We start from the raw sequence: 21,890 nt of genomic DNA, 5'->3' as shown, positions 1-21,890 counted from the left end.
ATCCATCCTAAGATAAAATACAGAAAATAGTATAAGGGCAGACTAGATGGATCATGAGGTCTTTTTCTGCCGATGTTTCTATGTTTCTATGTGGCATCGGACCAGACTATATCCAAGACCGCCTTCTGTCGCACGAATCCCAGCGACCGGTGAGGTCCCACAGAGTGGGTTTTCTCGGGGTCCTGTCGACCAAACAATGTCGCCTGGCCGGATCCAGGGTAAGAGCCTTCTCTGTGGGGGCCCCGGCCCTCTGGAATTAGCTCCCCCGGAGATTCGCACTGCCCCCACCTTCCTTGCCTTCCGAAAGACCTTAAAAACTCATCTTTGTCGCCAGGCCTGGGGTTTCTTAGATCTTCCCCCCTGACCAACGAATGTTTTAGTACAATTGTTGAATGAATGGTAATGGAAGTTTTTAAAGTAGACTTTTATGGATTGTTTTTATGTATTAATTGGATTGATTTTACTATTGCCTCTTTATATATGTTGTGAGCGCCCCGAGTCCTCAAAGAGGGATGTTGCAATACGTTGACATGAAGACAACATGTCATCATGAATTTGACACCTTTGGTCTACAGTCTCTCTCTCTCTCTTTTTGAGGGCTATTTCAGCAGGTGGCAGCACCTGACCAACCTTGTGTGGACCGAAAGGGTTAAAAACAGTTAGCCTTTCAAAGAGTAGCTTTCCAGGAATACCAAGGAGGTGGGTAAGAGAGGATGATTAGAAAGGGAATGTGTTTAAATAAGAGCAGTGGCATAATCGAAGTTAGAATAGGGATGGAAACCAGAGAAAAGACTAATAAAATGCACATTTTTATATAATAAGGAGAAGTAATAACAAGAGGGATGGATTAAGTAAATAGTGAAAGATTACATTTCAACAGGAATGTGTGTATGTTTGCTAAACGTAGCAAATATGATTAAAAATATTTTATTTGTATTGAAATGTATGACATGCAGGATACGGTAAGAATAATGTACTTGAAATATTGAATAACTAAATAATGAAGGCTTAGCAATAGCAGTGGCATTTAGAGATTTATTGTCCTCAACAGTCTGGGTATGCATTTTACCCACCACGGAAGGATGGAAGGCTGAGTCAACCTTGAGCCAGTGGTGAGATTTGAACTGCTGAACTACAGCTAGCAGTTAGCTGAAGTAGCCTGCAGTGCTGCACTCCCCTCATGCCTGACGACAGAGGTGGGTTTTAAGGAGGAGGGGGGGGAATTTTGATCTCTGGGGGGAGCTGGTTCCAGAGGGGTCGGGGCTGCCACAGAGAAGGCTCTTCCCCTGGGTCCCACCAAACGACATTGTTTAGTCGACGGGACCCGGAGAAGGCCCACTCTGTGGGACCTAACCGGTCATTGGGATTCGTGCGGCAGAAGGCGGTACCGGAGATAATCTGGTCCGATGCCATGAAGGACTTTATAGGTCATAACCAACACTTTGAATTGTGACCGGAAACTGATCGGCAACCAATGCAGACTGCGGAGTGTTGGTGTAACATGGGCATACTTTGGGAAGCCCATGATTGCTCTCGCAGCTGCATTCTGCACGATCTGAAGTTTCCGAACACTTTTCAAAGGTAGCCCCATGTAGAGAGCATTACAGTAGTCGAGCCTCGAGGTGATGAGGGCATGAGTGACTGTGAGCAGTGACTCCCGGTCCAGATAGGGCTGCAACTGGTGCACCAGGCGAACCTGGGCAAACGTCTCCCTCGCCACAGTGAAAGATGTTTCTCTAATGTGAGCTGTGGATCGAGGAGGACGCCCAAGTTGCGGACCCTCTCTGAGAGGGTCAGTAATCCCCCCCCCCCCGGGTGATGGATGGACAGATGGGGTTGTCCCTGGGAGTCAAACCCCTAACCGCTTTGCCATCCTAGCTCTTATTTTGATTGGGTAATTGCAATGGGTGCATATGTGCCAAACAACCATAAGTCACTTGTTGTAACTTGAAACGGTCACTAAATGGACAGTGTCAGTCAAGTAATAAGTGGAGGTGGAAAGGAGAAAACAGGAAGACTGGGGGGGGGGGAAGCACCACAATTACACTCTCCTGATGCCAACACCCATTCTCATCTCACTCCGACCTTACCCTCGCCAGCATGTAGGAAAAGAGCAATATTGGCACCTCCAAATATTATCTATTTGTCTGAAGTGGTGTAGAGTTTCCTGCCTAAGCAGGAGGCTGGACTAGAAGACCTCCAGGGTCCCTTCTTGGAGGTCTTCTAGTTATTCTATCTGGAGAGACCAACCCAGAGCCCGCGTGCAGCCTGCTAGTCCTTCTATTACAATCCCTGATTGTGCTATCGGCGTTCCTTGACTTGTAACCCACAAAATTTCAATGGCTGAGCGACACATTTGTCAAATGAATTTTGCCTTGTTTTACGACCTTTCTAAGGGAGTCACTGCAGTTGTTAAATTGGTTACATGGGTTGTTAAGTGGCTCTGGATTTCCCATTCATTTTGCTTCTTAAGGTAAAGGTAAAAATTCCCTTCACACATATGTGCTAGTCATTCCCGACTCTAGGGGGCGTTGTTCATCTCCATTTCTAAGCCAAAGAGCCAGCGATGTCCGAAGACGTCTCCATGGTCAGGTGGCCAGCATGACTAAATGCCGAAGACGCACGGAACTGCTGTTACCTTCCCACCAAAATGGTCCCTATTTTTCCCCTTGCATTTTTTATGTGCTTTCGAACTGTTCGGTTGGCAGAAGCTGGGACAAGTAACAGGAGCTCACTCCGTTATGCAGTGCAAGGGATTCGAACTTCTAAACTGCCAAACTTTCTGATTGACAAGATCAGCGTCTTAGCCACTGAGCCTCCACTTCCCCTTTTGCTTCTTAGAAGATTGCAAAAGGGGATCGCATGAACCCCACGATTCATTGCAACCATCATAAATCTGTGTCAGTTTTCAAGTGTCCGAAGTTTGACCGTGCGGGTGGGTGTGTAATAGTTGTAAGTATGAAGAGTCACTTTTTCCAGTGCCGTCGTAACTTCGAATGGACACTAAATGAATCGTTGTGAGTCGGGGAGTACCTGTACTGGGTTTTTGGACCCAGGCATGGAACCAGGATGGCACAATTTCCTGCCAACTTCTGGTGGGAAATTAAGAAAAGCAGGAACATTATATGTCTTCAATGGGATGAACACATTCTTAGTTTAAATGGAACAATCAGGCCTGTCCCTTTTCAAAGCAATTCCCACATTGTGGTTTCCTCACTGCAATCCACAGCTTCGAATTAATTTGCAATGCGCGGTTTCTTGGCTCCCAAAATATTGCTTGTTCCTTGCTCTGAAAGAGATCCTGGCAAATTCGGGTTTGATAGGAACTTTTAATATATTTTATTGTTTTAAAATTGCATGTTACTTTAAATTTAGATTTCTGATGTGCTTTTAATGTATTTAATTATGTTGTAAGCTGCCCTGAGTCTCAGGAGAATGGTAGCCTAGAAATTGAAGAAAGAAAGAAAGGAAGAAAGAAAGGAGGGAGGGAGGGAGGGAGGGAGGGAAGGAAGGAAGGAAGGAAGGAAGGAAGGAAGGAAGGAAGGAAGGAAGGAAGGAAGGAAGGAAGGAAGGAAGGTTGGTCAGAATTGACCAGCTGCAGAGAGTCCCTTTGCCATGACTTATATTGTTATGAGCCGCAATGGCGCAGTGGTTAGAGTGCAGTACTGCAGGCTACTTCTGCTGACTGCCAGCTGCCAAAGTTCGGCAGTTCGATTCTCATCAGGCTCAAGGTTGACTCAGCCTTCATTCCTTCCAAAGTGGGTCAAATGATGACCCAAGATTGCTGTGGGGTAGTAGACTGGCTCTATAAATAGCTTAGAGAGGGTTGTAAAAGCAATGTGAAGCGGCATTTAAGTGATGTAGTTCAATGGTTCTCAACCCTTCCAATGCCGCAACCCCTTAATGCCGTTCCTCATGTTGTAGTCACCCCCAACCACAAGTCTAGCGCCAATTCTCCCAACAGAGCTTTAAGCTGATTGGCAGGAAGGTCAGAGGGACACCCCCACTGTAAACGCCTGATTGGTCAGATTGTAAAAATACGTTCCAAGGTGCCAGAATAGAAGATTTAGTTCCTAAAACCATGAAAAATTTGTCTTTTCCCGTAGTCTTAGGCAACCCCTGTGGAATGGTCATTCAACCCCCAAAGGGGTCCCGACCCCCAGATTGAGAACCACTGCTGTAGTTGATTGGATGTTGCATTAGGAGCCCCGGTGGCCCAGTGGTTAGAATGTGGTATTGCAGGCTGACTCTGCCCACAGTCTGAAGTTCAATTCCGACTGGCTCAAGATTGATTCAGCCTTCTTTTCTTCCAAAGTGGGTAAAATGAGGACCCAAATTTTGGGGGGCAACAGCCTGACTCATTAAACCACTTAGAGAAGAGCCTGAAACAGCCTATGTCTAAAACGCTATTGCCTATATATCCAGAGCTGCACGTGGTTCGTGATGTACGCTAGCGTGGCGTTTTTCGGTGGAATTTAACACCAAAGACCCAATCTGCTCTCGGTTACTTACCAACAGTTTCCCAGGAGCCCCTGCAGGATATCTGAAGGTCGGGGTGTCCGGAAAACCGACCATTTGACCGACCGGTCTTTGAAGATGTTGCAGTTGATTTCGTGAGGCCTAAGCCACTGTTTGACTCGCTGCTGGACACTGTCTCCTTCGGGAAAGCCCACCGACTTGGGACCGGGAGGGAAGCTGTCATCCACAAAGTTGACCTTGTTCTGCAGGGACAAAGTTGAAGAAGTCAAGCCAATGCTGGATGGAAAACGGGTAGTGTTGGGCGAACCCAACAAAGTTCGGGTTCGGCACCCGAATTTTTAAAAAAGTTCAAACCTGAACCTTTGCTGAACTTTTGAGTTCGGCGCTTAGGAAAGCGCCAGGAAGCGCCGCCGCCCAGCTGTCACCTTCCGGAACAGCCAGGGCGCTTCCCAGCGCTCTCCCGAACCCGAACTTTTGCTGAACTTCCGGGTTCGGTGTTCGGGAGACCTCCAACAAGCGCCCCGGCTGTTTCTGAAGGCGACAGCTGGGTGGTGGCACTTCCCAGAACAGCTGGGGAGCTGTCGGCCATTCGGGAGGCGCAAAAGGAGGTGGGGAATCCCACCAGGGGATTTCAGGGGCGGAGCTTTGACGTCACTGAGACGTCCTTCCTGGAGTCCCTGTTTCAGCCAGCCAGGTTTCAGCCTGGTGGGATTTTAGTTTTTACGAATGGGAATTGGGTTTCAGGTGTCAAGGTGGGAGAAAATTTAGGTTGCAGTGACCATCTATGTTTGTGGTTTGATGTAAAAACTCATTGTGAGCAATCCTATAATGCAACCAAAGTATTGGATTTCAGAAAAACAAATTTTAATGCAATGGGGGAATATTTAGATAATGAATTAAAGGGGAGGGATAAAATGGCAGGAGCGAGCATCCAGTGGACTGTATTAAAAAAGGCCATCTTAAAAGCCACTGGACTGTATGTAAGACAAATAACTAAAGGTAAAAGGAAGAAGAAACCGCTATGGTTTAGCAATGATGTAAGGACTATAGTCAATGAAAAAAAGGCTGCCTATAGGAGGTATAAAGAGTCTGGAAGTATAGCTGATAGGGAGGTGTATAAAATGAGACAGAAGGAGGCGAAACAGATAATATATGCTGCTAAAGCCTCAAAAGAGGAAGAAATTGCCAAATCTCTAAAGAAGGGGGATAAAACCTTCTTCAGATATATTAGTGATAAGAAGAAGAAAAACTGCGGCATCACGAAGCTTAGTACCGGGAAAAATACATGCATTAATGGGAATAAGGAGATCGCTGACCATTTCAATAGCTACTTCTGTTCAGTTTTCTCAAAAGACACCTTACAAAATAATACTATAGAGGGATATAGCATTGCCTCCAACTGTACGGATTCAGCTCCAGTGATCTTAGAAGCCGATGTCTTAGAAGAACTTGAACGATTAAAGATAAATAAGGCAATGGGTCCAGATGGCATCCACCCCAGAGTTCTTAAAGAACTCAGATCTGTCATTGCTACCCCCCTGACTGATTTGTTTAACCAATCCTTGTTAACAGGAGATGTTCCTGAGGATTGGAAAATGGCAAGTGTTGTGCCTATCCACAAGAAGGGCAGTAGAGAAGAAGCTGGTAACTACAGGCCAGTTAGCTTGACATCAGTTGTCGTTAAAATGATGGAGACTCTACTGAAAAAGAGGATAAATCAGCACCTAAAAAACAATAAATTATTGGACCCAAATCAGCATGGCTTTACTGAAGGCAAATCATGTCAGACTAATCTCATTGATTTCTTTGACTATGTCACAAAGGTGTTGGATGAAGGTGGTGCCGTGGATATTGCCTACCTGGACTTCAGCAAAGCCTTTGATACGGTTCCACATAAAGAGCTGATAGATAAATTAGTGAAGATTGGACTTAATCCCTGGATAGTTCAATGGATTTGCAGCTGGCTGAAGCATAGACACCAGAGGGTTGTTGTGAATGGCGAGTATTCTGAGCAGAGTCAGGTTACAAGCGGTGTGCCACAAGGGTCTGTTCTGGGTCCTATTCTTTTTAATATGTTTGTGAGTGACATAGGGGAAGGTCTGGTAGGGAAGGTTTGCCTATTTGCCGATGACTCTAAAGTGTGCAATAGGGTTGATATTCCTGGAGGCGTCGGCAATATGGTAAATGATTTAGCTTTACTAGATAAATGGTCAAAGCAATGGAAACTGCAGTTTAATGTTTCCAAATGTAAAATAATGCACTTGGGGAAAAGGAATCCTCAATCTGACTATTGTATTGGCAGTTCTGTGTTAGCAAATACTTCAAAAGAAAGGGATTTAGGCGTAGTGATTTCTGACAGTCTCAAAATGGGTGAACAGTGCAGTCAGGCAGTAGGGAAAGCAAGTAGGATGCTTGGCTGCATAGCTCGAGGTATAACAAGCAGGAAGAGGGAGATTATGATCCCGCTATATAGAATGCTGGTGAGACCACATTTGGAATACTGTGTTCAGTTCTGGAGACCTCACCTACAAAAAGATATTGACAAAATTGAACGGGTCCAAAGACGGGCTACAAGAATGGTGGAAGGTCTGAAGTATAAAACGTATCAGGAAAGACTTAATGAACTCAATCTGTATAGTCTGGAGGACAGAAGGAAAAGGGGGGACAGGATCGAAACATTTAAATATATTAAAGGGTTAAATAAGGTTCAGGAGGGAAGTGTTTTTAATAGGAAAGTGAACACAAGAACAAGGGGACACAATCTGAGGTTAGTTGGGGGAAAGATCAAAAGCAACATGAGAAAATATTATTTTACTGAAAGAGTAGTAGATCCTTGGAACAAACTTCCAGCAGACGTGGTAGATAAATCCACAGTAACTGAATTTAAACATGCCTGGGATAAACATATATCCATCCTAAGATAAAATACAGAAAATAGTATAAGGGCAGACTAGATGGACCATGGGGTCTTTTTCTGCCGTCAGACTTCTATGTTTCTATGTTTCTATTCCCCATCTCCTTTTTCGCCTCCTGACTGGCCGACAGCTCCCCGGCTGTTTCGGAAGGTGACAGCTGGGCGGCGGCGCTTCCTGGCACTTTCCCGAACTCGAACTTTTGCCAAACTTTTACAAAAATTCGGGTTCGGGTTCGGTATACCGAACCGCACAAAGTTCGGTACGAACCCGAACTTTGCAGGTTCGGTTCACCCAACACTAAAAATGGGAATTCTACGCAAATAAGCTGACATTTGTGAGACCCTCGGTTCTTCCCTTTCCCACCGACATAGCTGTTCTATCCTACGCAGATTGAAAACAAAGGAGGAATCCACTCGCTGATATTTCAAATCAACCTTTCTATATAGAAAGCATCGTTTATACAAGCCAAAGTCATGCATGTGAGTTCATCTTGGCAGGTTCTCAGTGAGAGGAGTTAAAAGATAACAGTCCAAGATCAAAGCTAATTGGGCATTCCTTTCTGAGATAATGATTCTTCAGTTTCACTGACTTATAGTTACAGTTTTCCAGACTCTCCACAGATAGGGCACTTTTACTCCAAAGATTTTAGCAGGGAAATAACAGTTGGCTAGCGTAACATGGCTGGAACCCCAAACATCAACTGACTCCATTACAAAACATTGAAACTCCACCCCGAATTTCCCATCAGCCACCCTTAAATACCTATAGGGAGTGGTCAACAATTCCCTGCAACTTGCGATCTAGTTAAGACGCGGTCGTAGATGACATCATACCAAACGGCTCAGCCGTGGAAAAATATCGGTAGCTGCGGAAGCAAGTTGTTGCCACAGTTATTCATTCATTCATTCATTCATTCATTCATTCATTCATTCATTCATTCAGGTTTGTATGCCGCCCCTCTCCATAGACTTGGGGGCGGCATACAGCAATAAAAAACAATATAAACAAATCTAATATTAAAAGTGGTTTAAAACCCCCAATTTATGCTCATTTTTGCTTGATTCCGCCGGGCAGTGCGATCCTTTTTTTTTTTTACATGATTTTTCCCTGACTTTTAAACAATTTAATACAGTTTGTTTGTCCCCCCTGATTTATTCAGTTCATTTTCACATGATAATTCCCTGATATTTCCCAAACCGCCGATTTCCTGATAATTCCCTGATTTCCCAGGTTTGCTGTGTATTGTGAAATATTTTAATGAATTCACATCATTTTTTTTCCCCCTGAGGCTCTGATCCTTTCCAGATGCCCGTTTGCTCTCTCGGCTGCTATTTCCCTGTGTATTAAAATTTTACTGCCCTTTTATATCAAATGTTCTGGGACATTTTTGGGTATGAGCTTTATCCTCCTCCTCCTCTTTTAACAACCCCATAATCCCTTGCGAGGTAGAGCCTGGGCAACTGAATGGAGCTGAGCATTTACTGACCGGATGCCCTTCCTGATGCCAATGTGGAGGGTTTCCCCCCCCACCAGGAAATTTATTCTCAGTGTGTCCAGGGAGAGAAATATGTGCGTAGGATCAAACTCACAGCCTCCTGATTGTGAAGCAAGAGTTCCACCTCCAGGCCATTGCACCACTCAATCTATGAGCTTTATACTGAAACATAATTGACTTTTTAAAAATTTGCTTAAAACAGTGTTTCCCAACCTTGGCAATTTAAAGATATTTGCACTTCAACTCCCAGAATTCCCCAGCCAGCGAATGCTGGCTGGGGAATTCTGGGAGTTGAAGTCCAGATATCTTCAAGTTATTATTATTATTTATTATTATTTATTGGATTTGTATGCCGCCCCTCTCCGCAGACTCGGGGCGGCTAACAACAATGATTAAAAAACAACATGTAACAATCCAATTTAATAAAACAACTAAAAACCCTTATTATAAAAATGAAATATACACACAAACATACCATACATAACTTGTAATGGCCTAGGGGAAGGAATATCCTAACTCCCCCATGCCTGGCGACAAAGGTGGGTCTTGAGTAATTTGCGAAAGACAAGGAGGGTAGGGGCCATTCTAATCTCTGGGGGGAGTTGATTCCAGAGGGCTGGGGCCACCACAGAGAAGGCTCTTCCCCTGGGGCCCGCCAAACGACATTGTTTGGTCAACGGGACCCGGAGAAGGCCAACTCTGTGGGACCGCTGGGATTTGTGCGCTAGAAGGCGGTTCGGATGTATTCTGGCCCAATGCCATGTAGGGCTTTAAAGGTCATTACCAACACTTTGAATTGTGACCGGAAACCGATCGGCAGCCAGTGCAGGCCGCAGAGTGTTGCAGAAACGTGGGCGAATCTAGGGAGCCCCACGATGGCTCTAGCGGCCGCATTCTGCACATTCTGAAGTTTCCGAACACTTTTCAAAGGTAGCCCCATGTAGAGAGCGTTGCAGTAATCGAACCTCGAGGTGATAAGGGCATGAGTGACTGTGAGCAATGACTCCCTGTCCAAATAGGGCCGCAACTGGTGCACCAGGCGAATCTGGGCAAACGCCCTCCTCGCCACAGCCGAAAGATCATGTTCCAATGTCAGCTGTGGATCGAGGAGGACGCCCAAGTTGCGGACCCTCTCTGAGGGGGTCAATAGTTCTCCCTCCAGGGTAATGGATGGACAGATAGAATTGTCCTTCTTGGGAGGCAAGAAGTTGCCAAGGTTGGGAAACACTGGCTTAAAACTTGCAATAAATGTGTTAGTGCTCCTGTGTTGTCCCCTTCCCCCAAACTTCTACCCTTTCTTTTTGGTCCTGTTTTGATATTTATCTCAGTATTTTAGTTTACGGGGGGGGTTTTGCACTAAACATTTGTTTTGATTCACTGTTTGCTTTGTTTATTCACTGATTATCATTTTAACCTACTGTTTTTTGAACCGCAATGGTATGTTAATTGAGAACAGCTCGGAGAGCTCTTTTAATGAGAACTGCAGTAAATTAGATTACAGTTGTTAAATTAAATTAAAAATTGAGCAATCTCTCCAATGACTAATGATAGCTCTGATCCCGTTTCTGGGTGCTATTCTTAGTGGAAGAGACGCAGAGAAAGTCACCTCTGATATCAGGGGCCTGGAAATCAGATCTTTGAAGGAGGCACCCAAGGCGATTTGAGTATCTTTAGTCTTGAGAAAAGATCGCCAAAGGATATACAGTGAAATTATCAAATACAGTGATACCTCGTCTTACGAACGTAATTGGTTCCGGGACGAGGTTTGTAAGGTGAAAAGTTTATAAGATGAAACAATGTTTCCCATGGGAATCAATGGAAAAGCGATTAATGCGTGCAAGCCCAAAACTCACCCCTTTCACCAGCCGAAGCGCCCGCTTTTGCGCTGCTGGGATTCCCCTGCAGCATCGCAAAAACACGGAAGTCTGGAGGTGGTGTTTCCCACGGAGGGGAGCCTCAGGGGAATCCCAGCAGCACAAAAACGGGTGCTTTGCTGGCAACAGAAGTCCAGAGGCGGGGCATCCCAGTGGCGGCGGCTTGGGTTTGTACGGTGAAAATAGTTTGAAAGAAGAGGCAAAAAAATCTTAAACTCCGGGTTTGTATCTCGAAAAGTTTGTATGACGAGGGATTTGTAAGACGAGGTATCACTGTACGTGAAAGACTCAAGCTGTACAACAACCTCAAAACAGGTTGGCTTGAGCTCTTGGAGACTTTACGGTTGAAAGGGATCTTGGAGGTCTTCTAGTCCAACCCCTTGCTTAAGGAAGAAACCCTAGATCAGTGATGGCAAACCTTTGTTTTCCTTGGGTGCCAAAATAGCGTATACAGGTTCTTAATTCTATAACTCTACAAATGCCTGTTTAACTGCCATTTTCCTCTCTATGTGCTGCACCGCACGGCAAAGAGTCGATTTCAGGCGGGCAGTACAAAGGATCAACTTCAAAATGCCAACTCCGTCATTCGGCTAGCAAAGAAAATGCCCCATGCGAGGGCCACCCGCTCTTTGCCAGCACAGCTCCTTCTGAAGCTGGACAGATAGTATTTCCAACCCCCCTCACCTCCCATTGACGCCGCTTGATGTGGCTTCGTTTGCCAGAGGCAATTGGAGAAATAAAACAGCCCTTGATGATTAAAGCTTCTGCACGGTTAGTTATTAATAAGTCTGGGACCTGGCTTCTCCCAAAATAGTCAGAGGCTGGCAACCAGGCTAGCTCTGAAAAGCGACTATATGTCTTGGGACGGAGACACAAAACATCTATCCCAGTGATGGAGAACCTACGGCACGGGTGCCACAGGTGGCACGCAGAGCTATATCTGCTGGCATGTGAGCCGTTGCCCTAGCTCAGCTCCAATGTGTACGTGTGTGCCGGCCAGCTGATTTTTGCCTTGCACAGAGGCTCTGGGAGGGCGTTTTTGGCTTCCCGAGAGCCTCCAGTTGGGATGGGGGAGGGCGCTTTTCCCCTTCCCTGGTTCCAGAGAAGCCTTTGGAGCCTGGGGAGGGTGAAACACCAGCCTACTGGGCTCACCAGAAGTTGGGAAACAGGCCGTTTCCAGCCTCCAGGGGGGCAGGGGAAGCTGTTTTCGCCCTCCCCAGGCATTGAATTATGGGTGTGGGCACTTGCATGCCCACTCTCTTTCGGCACCCAAGGGAAAAAAGGTTCGCCATCACTAATCTATCCGATGGAGCTCGGGGTCCTTTTATTAACCGGCCCCAAAGCACTGGGGCTCTGAAACAAAAGGTTAAGGGCGTCTTTCGTCTGCCAGGTGTTTGGACCAGTGGTGGATTGCCGACGGTTTGGATCAGTTCTTTAGAACCAGGAGCAGAAATTTGCTGCCGCTCGCCGAATTGGCAGTTGATAACCATCGGTCCACACTCCCAAACCGGTCCTCCAGTTGCCAGGGCTTGCAAAAGAACCAAACCCCTCTGCACATGCACAAAGGGTCATTTTCGTGATGCGAGAGAGAAAGCAAAGCATGCCTGTGCAAAACACACACTTCCATTGTGATGCCAAGCGGTGGGGAAGGTAAGTAAAACCCATCCCTGGTTTGGACTCCTGCTTTTTTGGGTCCTGCAGGACGGGTGGCCCTGGGATGTGACTACATTGGAAATACAGGAAATTTATTTTTTTATTATTTATTAATTTGATTTCTATGCCGTCCTTCTCCTGAGACTCAGGGCGGCTTATAACAAGCAATATACGCATAATAGAAATCTATATAAAATTACAACTAAAACCCCCATAGTTAAAATCCAACCAAACAGATTCAAACATCATTCATCAAACATTCATTCACTGGGCAAGGTATTAAAATTTCAATGGCCCCAGGCCTGCTGGCAATGATGGCTCTTTAAACCTTAATGGAAGGCAGGGAGAGGGGGGGGGCAGTTCGAATCCCTGGGGGGAGCTTGGAACCCTTGCCTGATTGGCATGCTTTTGAGCTGCTAGGTGGGTGGGGGCTGGAATAAGCAACCAGGAGCTCACCCGTTGTATGGCACTTGGGACTCGAGCCCAGGCTGTCCGTTTACCAGCTGACAAGCTCAGAGTCTTTAATAGCCGAGCCATCATAGCCCTTTAAAGGAAACTACTCAGGAGTAATTCTATGGAAACTACTCAGGAGTAATTCTATGGAAACTACTCAGGAGTAATTCTATGGAAACTACTCAGGAGTAATTCTATGGAAACTACTCAGGAGTAATTCTATGGAAACTACTCAGGAGTAATTCTATGTGGTGTTCTGGGGGTGTTCTAGGAGCAACTCAAGTGAAGGGCTGAAAAACGTTTTTACTACCACATTGTGGGCGTGGCTTATTTTGTGGGTCTGACTTGCCAGCCATGTGACCAGGGAGTGGCTTGACGATCATGATGACCGGTGTGTGTGGCTTAAAGGTCATCTGACTGGCTTAAAGGTAGCCAACTTGACGTCACTCAAGTCAAGGGTTTGGGTTAAGGTGCTTGGCCTGGCCTCACCTCAAAGAGATATGATTTTCCTATCTATTGACTATTACTGAATATCCAAAACATACTATTTAATTCTATGTATATACAGTGTTCCCTCGATTTTCGCGGGGGATGCGTTCCGAGACCGCCCGCGAAAGTCGAATTTCCGCGAAGTAGAGATGCGGAAGTAAATACACTATTTTTGGCTATGAACAGTATTACAAACCTTCCCTTAAGGCTTTTAAGCCCCTAAATTGCAATTTCCCATTCCCCTAGCAACCATTTAGATTATTACTCACCATGCTTATTTATTAAAGTTTATTTAAAAAAATATTTATTAAAGGCAGACGAAAGTTTGACGATGACATATGACGTCATCGGGCGGGAAAAATCGTGGTATAGGGAAAAAACCCGCAAAGTATTTTTTAATTAATATATTTGAAAAAACGCGGTATAGACTTTTCGTGAAGTTCGAACCCGTGAAAATTGAGGGAACACTGTATGCCATATGTGTACACACCGGCATACAAAAATATACATTATCTGCTATATAAACTGTATGTGTACATACACACAGACAGAAGGGGGGTGGGGGAATTCACATTTTTTCTAACGGTTCTGTGTATCTGACCATACCCGTAGGAGTCCATCACTGGAGCAACTGTTGATAAACAAGAGGTGCGGGTGGGTCAACTCACCTCTTGACAGAAGGAGACGATGTTCTCCCATAGGGCTTTGGCCTCCCCCTCGTCCGTCTGCCGCCGCTTCTCCACGTGCATGCTCTCGCGCCGCCGTAGCGGCTTGACGCCTTTCCGCTGTGCCACTTGAGGCGTGTGACAGGCGAGGCAGTGCTTGGCCTTCATCTCGTTGAGGAGAGTGCAAGCAGGGCAGGCCCACTGGGTGGCTCGCTCGGGGGTGACGGGGGTCTGCATGGGGAAGAGACGGGCGACTTTGCGGGCCGAAGGAGCTCGGGTCGCACAAGCCACGCACCTGCTTTTCTCCGAGCAGCATTCGGGGCACTTGGGAGCCGGGTCTGGCTGCGTGCTATGTTCCTGGAAGCCATGCAGTTTGGAGGAACCACAGGCTTTGCACTTCTGGGAAGCGGTGGGGTTCTTCAAGGTGCACTTGGAGCAGGACCAGGTGGTGAAGTCGGGGCTGGAGGGCCCGCAAGGTGTGAAACGAACGGAGTCCCCCGTCAGGTCGATGGTGTCGCTGCCTTTCTGGCTGCTGCAGGCCTCGCAGGCCTCGCTCCCCGAGGTGTTGAGCAGGGAGCAGGTGCTGCACTGCCAGGGCGGCACGCCGACGTCCATCTCCTCGTCCAGCACGCTCAGCCGCTTGGTCGCCATGATCTCCTGGAAGCGGATGGCCTTCTGCACGGGGGTCGGGGGAGAAGCCGGTTGGGAAGCTTCTGGAGTCGGTGGTTGGAGTTGCGGGGGCACCTCTCGACGGCTACGGGGAACGGGGTTGTTCTGGAGGGCCGGGGAGAAGAGGCTGAAGGCTGGCATCTTCTGGCTCTCTTCCTCCACAAGGGCCGTGCCTGGATTGGCGGCCGGGTGGCCCTCGGGAGTCTCGATGGCGGGAGGTATCTGGAAACCGGCGGGAGTGATGATTTCGGGGACCACCAGAGCCTCCGGAGGGATCTTGGGCAAGGAGAGCTTACGGGGGCCCCCGCAGGCCGAGCAGGAATTCGCGACGGGAGTGTTGTGGAGGGTGCAGCGCTGGCAGGCCCAGCCTTCCTCCAGCTCCGCCTCTTCGGGGCTCTTCGCCCCCGGATCCTCCACGGGGTTCTCCGCCTGCGGCATCTCCTCCTGGCAGCTGGCTTTGGGTTCGACCAGGACGGTGGGTTTCGGCAGGACCCCGTTGAGGATTGGCAGAGGGGAGCCTCCCGGTCCGGGTTCGGGTGTGAAGCCACACACCTCGCAGGCTTCTTTGCCCACAAAGTTCCGGAAGGTGCATCGGGCGCAGGCCCACTTCTGCTCTTCTACGCTCAGGCGCAAGATGTGGTTGAGGTCGGGCTTCTGGCGGGGGGCCTCGCAGATGGAGCATTGGCGCTGTCCCACGGGGTTCAGGAAAGTACAGCGGGTGCAGGACCATTCCCGCACAGTGGCCATAGAACCAGAAGAGTGGGTGTGGCTGAAAGAGAAGGAGAAGGGAGACGGCCGTTAGAGGACACCGTGCAAAGGAGGAGAGCGACATCATACTTGTCATCATTTACTCCAAAGCTGCAGGTACCAGTGTCTCTCAACGTAGTTCTGGACTCCCAGCAACTCATATGGCGTGAATGGGGCTGGTTGTTTTTAATGTATTGGGGTCTAATGTATTAGATTTAATAATTTAATTTAATTTAAATTTAATCACTCTACTAAACAAATAATTCCCTAAACACTGTCAGACTTTCTACTAAATCTGCACTTCTATTCTACTAGTTTTTCTCATCATTCCTATCACCCATTTCCTCCCATGTTGACTGTATGACTGTAACTTGTTGCTTATATCCTAAGATTTTTATTAATATTGCTTCTTCATTGCTTATTTGACCCCTATGACAATCATTAAGTGTCGTACCACATGATTCTTAACAAATGTATATTTTATTTTATGTACGTTGAGAGCATATGCACCAAGACAAATTCCTTGTGTGTCCAATCACACTTGGCCAATAAAAATTCTATTCTATTCTATTCTAAAACAATTTAATGTACTAGATCTAATTTTAAATTTAGATTTCTTATATGTTGTATTATTGTGTTTATTTTGTTGCGAGCCGCCCTGAGTCTGCAGAGAAGGGCGGTATAGAAATCTACGAGGGTCGCCCAGAAAGTAATGCACCACTTTTTTTTTTCTCAGCCTACAGTAATGTATTCTTTCTTCATCTTCTTCTCCTCCTCCTCTTTCTTCTTTCTCTCACTCTCCCCCTCTCCTTTCCCCTTCCACATAAAGATATACATTATTTGTCAGGAATGCATGTGTAAATTTTGCATTTCTTCAGACCGATAGCGTAGCTGCAGCCGTGTTTCGAAATGGCGCCTGTAAGTGCTACTGCACGAATCCCAGCAACCGATAAGGTCCCACAGAGTTGGCCTTCTTCGGGTCCCGTCGACTAAACAATGTCGTTTGGCGGGCCCCAGGGGAAGAGCCTTCTCTGTGGCGGCCCCGGCCCTCTAGAATCAACTCCCCCCAGAGATTAGAATTGCCCCCACCCTCCCTGTCTTTCGTAAACTACTCAAGACTCACTTATACCGCCAGACATGCGGGAGTTGAGACACCTTTCCCCCAGGCTCTTTTATACTTTGTTTTATGTTTGGTATGAATGTGTTGTTTGGTTTTTTAAATAATGATAGGGTTTTATATGTTTTTTAATATTAGATTTGTTCTACTATAATATTGTTTTTATTATTGTTGTGAGCCGCCCCGAGTCTTCGGAGAGGGGCAACATACAAATCTAGTAAATTATTATTATTATTATTATTATTATTATTATTATTATTATTATTATTATTATTACTATTATTATTATTATTACAAGCAGCGTGTCGTCATTGAATTTCTCACTGCGGAGAAAGAAACTGTTGGGAACATTCACAAACGTTTGTGTACAGTTTATGGAGAACCTGCAGTCGACAGAAGTACGGTTAGTCACAGGGCACAGTGGGTAAGGCCATTACAGTGCAGAAATGGCTTCGTGACCAGAACAAGGAGTGGTACCGACAGGGCAAGGACATCTAACTTAGCAAGTTTCACAACCTGAATGTTCACCTGCTACTCCCAATCATCATATACCTCCTGTTCTGTCGGGCTCTCTAGTAGAATCCTCCCAAAAATTCACAGGCACAAATTTCAGACACACACACGTTTGAAAATTCAAAACAATGTTCTTTATAATGAAAATTCACTTAAACTAAGCCCTCTTTTGGTATAACAAAGAGCACTCGTCTCCAAACAAACCGGTAATTTGTACAAGTCGCTTATCAGTTCTGTGATACTTAGCTTGCAGCTGGGAGGCAATTCACAGTCCTTCTTCTCTCACAAAGTGAAACACACTTTGCTCTGGTTTAGTTTCAAAGCAGAGAAAAATCAGCACACAAAAGGTCAAAGTCAATAAAGCAGTCACGAAACACAATGATCAGATAATCCTCCACAATGGCAAAACCCACAGGCTGCTATTTATAGCAGCCTCACTAATGACCACAGCCCCACCCAACCACAGGTGGCCTCATTTTCTTTGATAATAATCTCTAAGTTGTTGTTGCCTATGCATCGCTCTCTGCATGCGTGGCTGTATCATTAACTCTTGTTCTGAATCCAAGGAGGAGCTAGAGAATTGATCTCCTTCTGAGCTGTCTGCCACACTCTCCTCCTCCCTGTCACTCATGTTTTCTTCGTCAGAGGAGCCTTCATCAGCAGATTCCACCGGGGGCAAAACAGGCCTGCAGCATGTGGATGTCTCCCCACATCCACAGTCCTTGGGGCAGGAGCTGGGCCAGAGCTAACCACAACACCTCCCATACAGGAGGCCTTATACCTCCCATCCAGATCGCCCAAACCTTACAAACGACGCCTTCAGAAACTACTATCCATCAAATGTAAAGATCAAAGAAAGGCTGTAGCTCTTCGAAATGCAATTCAGATTATTCCATACTCGGCTAGAGCATCTTCTCAACGCATATCTTTGCCAGAGGGAGAGCTACTGGAGGCAGGGAATCTGCTATTTATACTCATCGGCGGCACGTGACATGACATGACATGTCAAGGAAGGATGGAAAAGCTGCAGACGTATGCCTTTTCCAAGAAAGACATCCCACGGTCGGAAATTATCCCTGTACTCCTCTCGGAGTCTTTTCAAGGGCATTTGCTTGAAAACAGGGCAAAAACCCCCCAGAAAGATATTAAGCAAAAACTCCAATCAGTAAAATTATTATTATTAAATTATTCTTGAAGGGTTAACTGATGCTCTAGAAAAAACCATACTTAAATTACCGTATTTCTCAGAGTATAAGACACACCCTTTCCCTCCCTAAAAGAGGCTGATAATTTTGGTGAGTCTTATAGTTTGAATGTAGCTTTTTTTTTCAATTTTATTTTTCAGCCCTAACTAGATGCTAACGATCTTCCCAGCTCTTACCTTGCAGTCTCTTTCATTGTTTCTCTCTGCAAAAAATGTTTTCCAAACCCTGTCTTTGTAGGGTGTCTTTTTTTATTGCTTTCCTTGCTCCAAATGTTTCTTTCCACCCCTAACCAGGTGCTAACAATGTTCCCAGCTCTGACCAGCTTGCAAGCTCTTTCACTGTTACTCTCTGTGAAGAATGTTTCCCAAGCCCTAAGTCTTTGCAAGGGTTTTTCCATTGCTCTACTTGCTCCAAATGTTTCTTCCTGGGTGCTAACGATGTTCCCAGCTCTTACTGGCTTGCAAGCTCTTTCATTGTTACTCTCTCCAAATAAGGTTTTTTTAAAGCCCTCAGCGGGGGATAAAATAAAGTGCTGGCTAAGGACGCTAGCCAGATGAATACCTGGTAATCAAATTCTTTTCCCTATTTTCCTCTCCAAAAACTAAGGTGTGTCTTAAATTCGGGTGCATCTTATACACCGAAAAATACAGTATATTATATTTAATATCTACATGCTATTTAGTATCTACATGAAACCGCTGGGAGAGATCGTCCAGGGGCATGGGGTGAGGTATCATCAGTACGCTGATGATACCCAGCTTTACTTCTCCACCCCTTGTCCAGTCAGCGAAGCAGTGGAAGTGATGTGCCGGTGCCTGGAGGCTGTTGGGGTCTGGATGGGTGTCAACAGACTCAAAGTCAACCCGGATAAGACGGAGTGGCTGTGGGTTTTGCCTCCCAAGGACAATTCTATCTGTCCGTCCATCACCCTGGGGGGGGGGAAGTCATTGACCCCCTCAGAGAGGGTCCGCAACTTGGGCGTCCTCCTCGATCCACAGCTCACATTAGAGAAACATCCTTCAGCTGTGGCGAGGAGGGCGTTTGCCCATGTCTGCCTGGTGCACCAGTTGCGGCCCTATTTGGACCGGGAGTCACTGCTCACAGTCACTCATGCCCTCATCACCTCGAGGCTCGACTACTGTAACACTCTCTGCATGGAGCTACCTTTGAAAAGTGTTCGGAAACTTCAGATCGTACAGAATGCAGCTGCGAGAGCAATCATGGGCTTTCCCAAATATGCCCATGTCTCACCAACACTCCGCAGTCTGCATTGGTTGCCGATCAGTTTCTGGTCACAATTCAAAGTGTTGGTTATAACCTATAAATCCCTTCATGGCACCGGACCACATTATCTCAGGGACCGCCTTCTGCTGCACGAATCCCAGCGACCAGTTAGGTCCCACAGAGTGGGCCTTCTCCGGGTCCCATCAACTAAACAATGTCGTTTGACGGGACCCAGGGGAAGAGCCTTCTCTGTGGCAGCCCCGGCCCTCTGGAACCAACTCCAGAGGCTGCTATAAATAGCAGCGTGTGGGTTTGGCCATTGTGGAGGATTATCTGATTGTTGTGTTTTGTGATTGCTTTACTGACTTTGACCTTTTGTGTGCTGCTTTTTCCCCGCTTTGAAACTAAACCAGAGCAAAGTGTGTTTCACTTTGTGAAAGAAGAAGGACTGTGAATTGCCTCCCAGGTGCAAGCTAAATATCACAGAACTGATAAGGGACTTGTACCAATTACCAGTTTGTTTGGAGACGAGTGCTCTTGGCTATACCAAAAGAGGGCTTGGTTTATTTGCATTTTTCGGTATAAAGAACATTGTTTTGAATTTTCAAACGTGTGTGTGTCTGAAATTGTATCTGTGCATTTTTGGGAGGATTCTACCAGAGAGCTCGACAGAACACTAAGTAAGTCTATTTCTGAATCGGGATCTGGAGACTTGGACTCATGGGCAATGTGGGCAGGTGAGGGCTAAGGTGATAAATGGGCTTTCACTCCTGTCAGCGCATGTGGGAAGTCAGAAGCCGCTTGTGGCCCATGAACATGAGACCAACACATGAGCCTTTGCAAACAAAACTCCGTGGTGCACGGAACGCATTTCCAGAATCGCTGATTTAACTATTTCAGATAAATTATCCCTGGACATTTCCAAATGCTGTTTATAAAATGTGTACAGTTGCTGAATGCATTGATTTTTTTTTTAAGAAGGAAAATTACCTAGCAGATTAAGCCACCATAAAAGCAAGGAATGACACCTAATTTCCATTTGTGCTCCCAATGAAAGATGGCAACCTATAAAGAGCGCCACAGTTATTTCTGCGTGCTTGCAGAAGAGAGAGAAATAACAATAATAATAAAAAAAATGTGCAGAAAAGAAGCAAATTCCACCATCACTGCCATCCCAGCAATTTGAGAAAATAAGGGATAGGTTGCAATTAACTGTCTAATACAGACCTGGGCCATTTTATGGCCTTCGGCCACATCCTACCCTTTCTGGTGCATGTGAGGCCATGCAAACAAAAGGGATTATTGTGAATGTGAGTGCTTCCCCAACCCCCAAACCCCCTCCCAATTTATTTTATATGTCTGTGCTTCTTGGGAGCTGGCAGCAGATTTGGACTGTGAGGAGGTTGGGGAGGAACATGGGCCAGTCCTGGAGTCTGAGGAAAGCTTGGATGTGGGCTCTAGGTTGGAGGCAGAGAGGGAGCCAAGGCCATTTGGCAGTTATCAGCTGCCTCCGGAGTCAGACATCAGCGAGGTGGAGGAACAGCTGGAGCCTGTTCCAAGTATGCGCATGCACAGAGCTGCCAGAAGATAAGAACAGCTAAGAAAGCAGGGTCAACTTGGGAGTAAAGCCACACCTTAGAGATCTTAGAACAGACTTGGGCAAAGTGCGGCCGGGGGCCGGATGCGGCCCACCCACTGTCTGTGACCGGCCCGTGAAGGAAGGAAGGAAGGAAGGAAGGAAGGAGAAATGGAGGAAGGAAGGAAGAAAGGAAAGAAGGAGAAATGGAGGGAACAAGGAAGGAAGGGGTGGAGAATTAATTTATAATTATAATATAATTATAATATATAATTATGTATATACATAATATATAATTATATATATTATATATATATATAATATAATATAATATAATACAGTGGTACCTCAACATACGAGTTTAATTCATTCCAGACCCGAGCTCATAAGTCGATCAACTCACATCTCAAACGAATGCCTTTAGACTTTGTTTTTCCGTGCCGAGATAACCGGAAGCAAGGAATTCTTGCGCTACCTAGTGGAAGCTCGGCTCGTATCCTGAATTTAAGCTCAGGTGTCGAACAGAAATTTCGTTCGCGTCGCGGCTCGTAACTTGGAATACTCGCATGTGGAGCAGCTCGTATCTAGAGGTACTACTGTATATAATATATAATTTATAATTTATAATTATAATATAATTTACTCAGTTCTACCCAATAATATACAGTATTGGGTAGAACTGAGTTAATTCTATTAATCTGGCCCTCTAAAACCATCCCAATTTCTCATGCAGCCCCATGGCAAAATTAATTGACCACCCATGTCTTAGGAGAACCGTGGCATCATCTGATGCAACCGTGCCCACTTGCTTCCTGA

At 46.1% G+C, this 21,890-nt stretch overlaps 1 protein-coding gene across 3 annotated transcripts in view; it reads right to left on the bottom strand.

The window, feature by feature from the left end:
* CAPN15 (calpain 15) overlaps nucleotides 1–21,890 on the bottom strand; it is a 165,552-nt gene that overhangs the window by 26,227 nt on the left and 117,435 nt on the right. For all 3 annotated transcript variants that reach the window (XM_070761017.1, XM_070761018.1, XM_070761015.1), the window contains exons 2-3: nucleotides 14,027–15,461; nucleotides 4,513–4,721 (exon numbers count right to left, since the gene is read on the bottom strand). In XM_070761017.1, coding sequence (XP_070617118.1) covers nucleotides 4,513–4,721; nucleotides 14,027–15,439 — 1,622 coding nt within the window. In that variant the 5' untranslated portion in view covers nucleotides 15,440–15,461. The remainder of the gene's footprint in view (nucleotides 1–4,512; nucleotides 4,722–14,026; nucleotides 15,462–21,890) is intronic.

The sequence above is a fragment of the Erythrolamprus reginae genome, chromosome 9 (genome assembly GCF_031021105.1).
Source record: "Erythrolamprus reginae isolate rEryReg1 chromosome 9, rEryReg1.hap1, whole genome shotgun sequence".
In the NCBI taxonomy this organism is placed as follows: Eukaryota; Metazoa; Chordata; class Lepidosauria; order Squamata; family Dipsadidae; genus Erythrolamprus; species Erythrolamprus reginae.
Note: the sequence above shows the minus strand (reverse complement) of the source record. Positions and strands in the feature narration are given on the sequence as shown.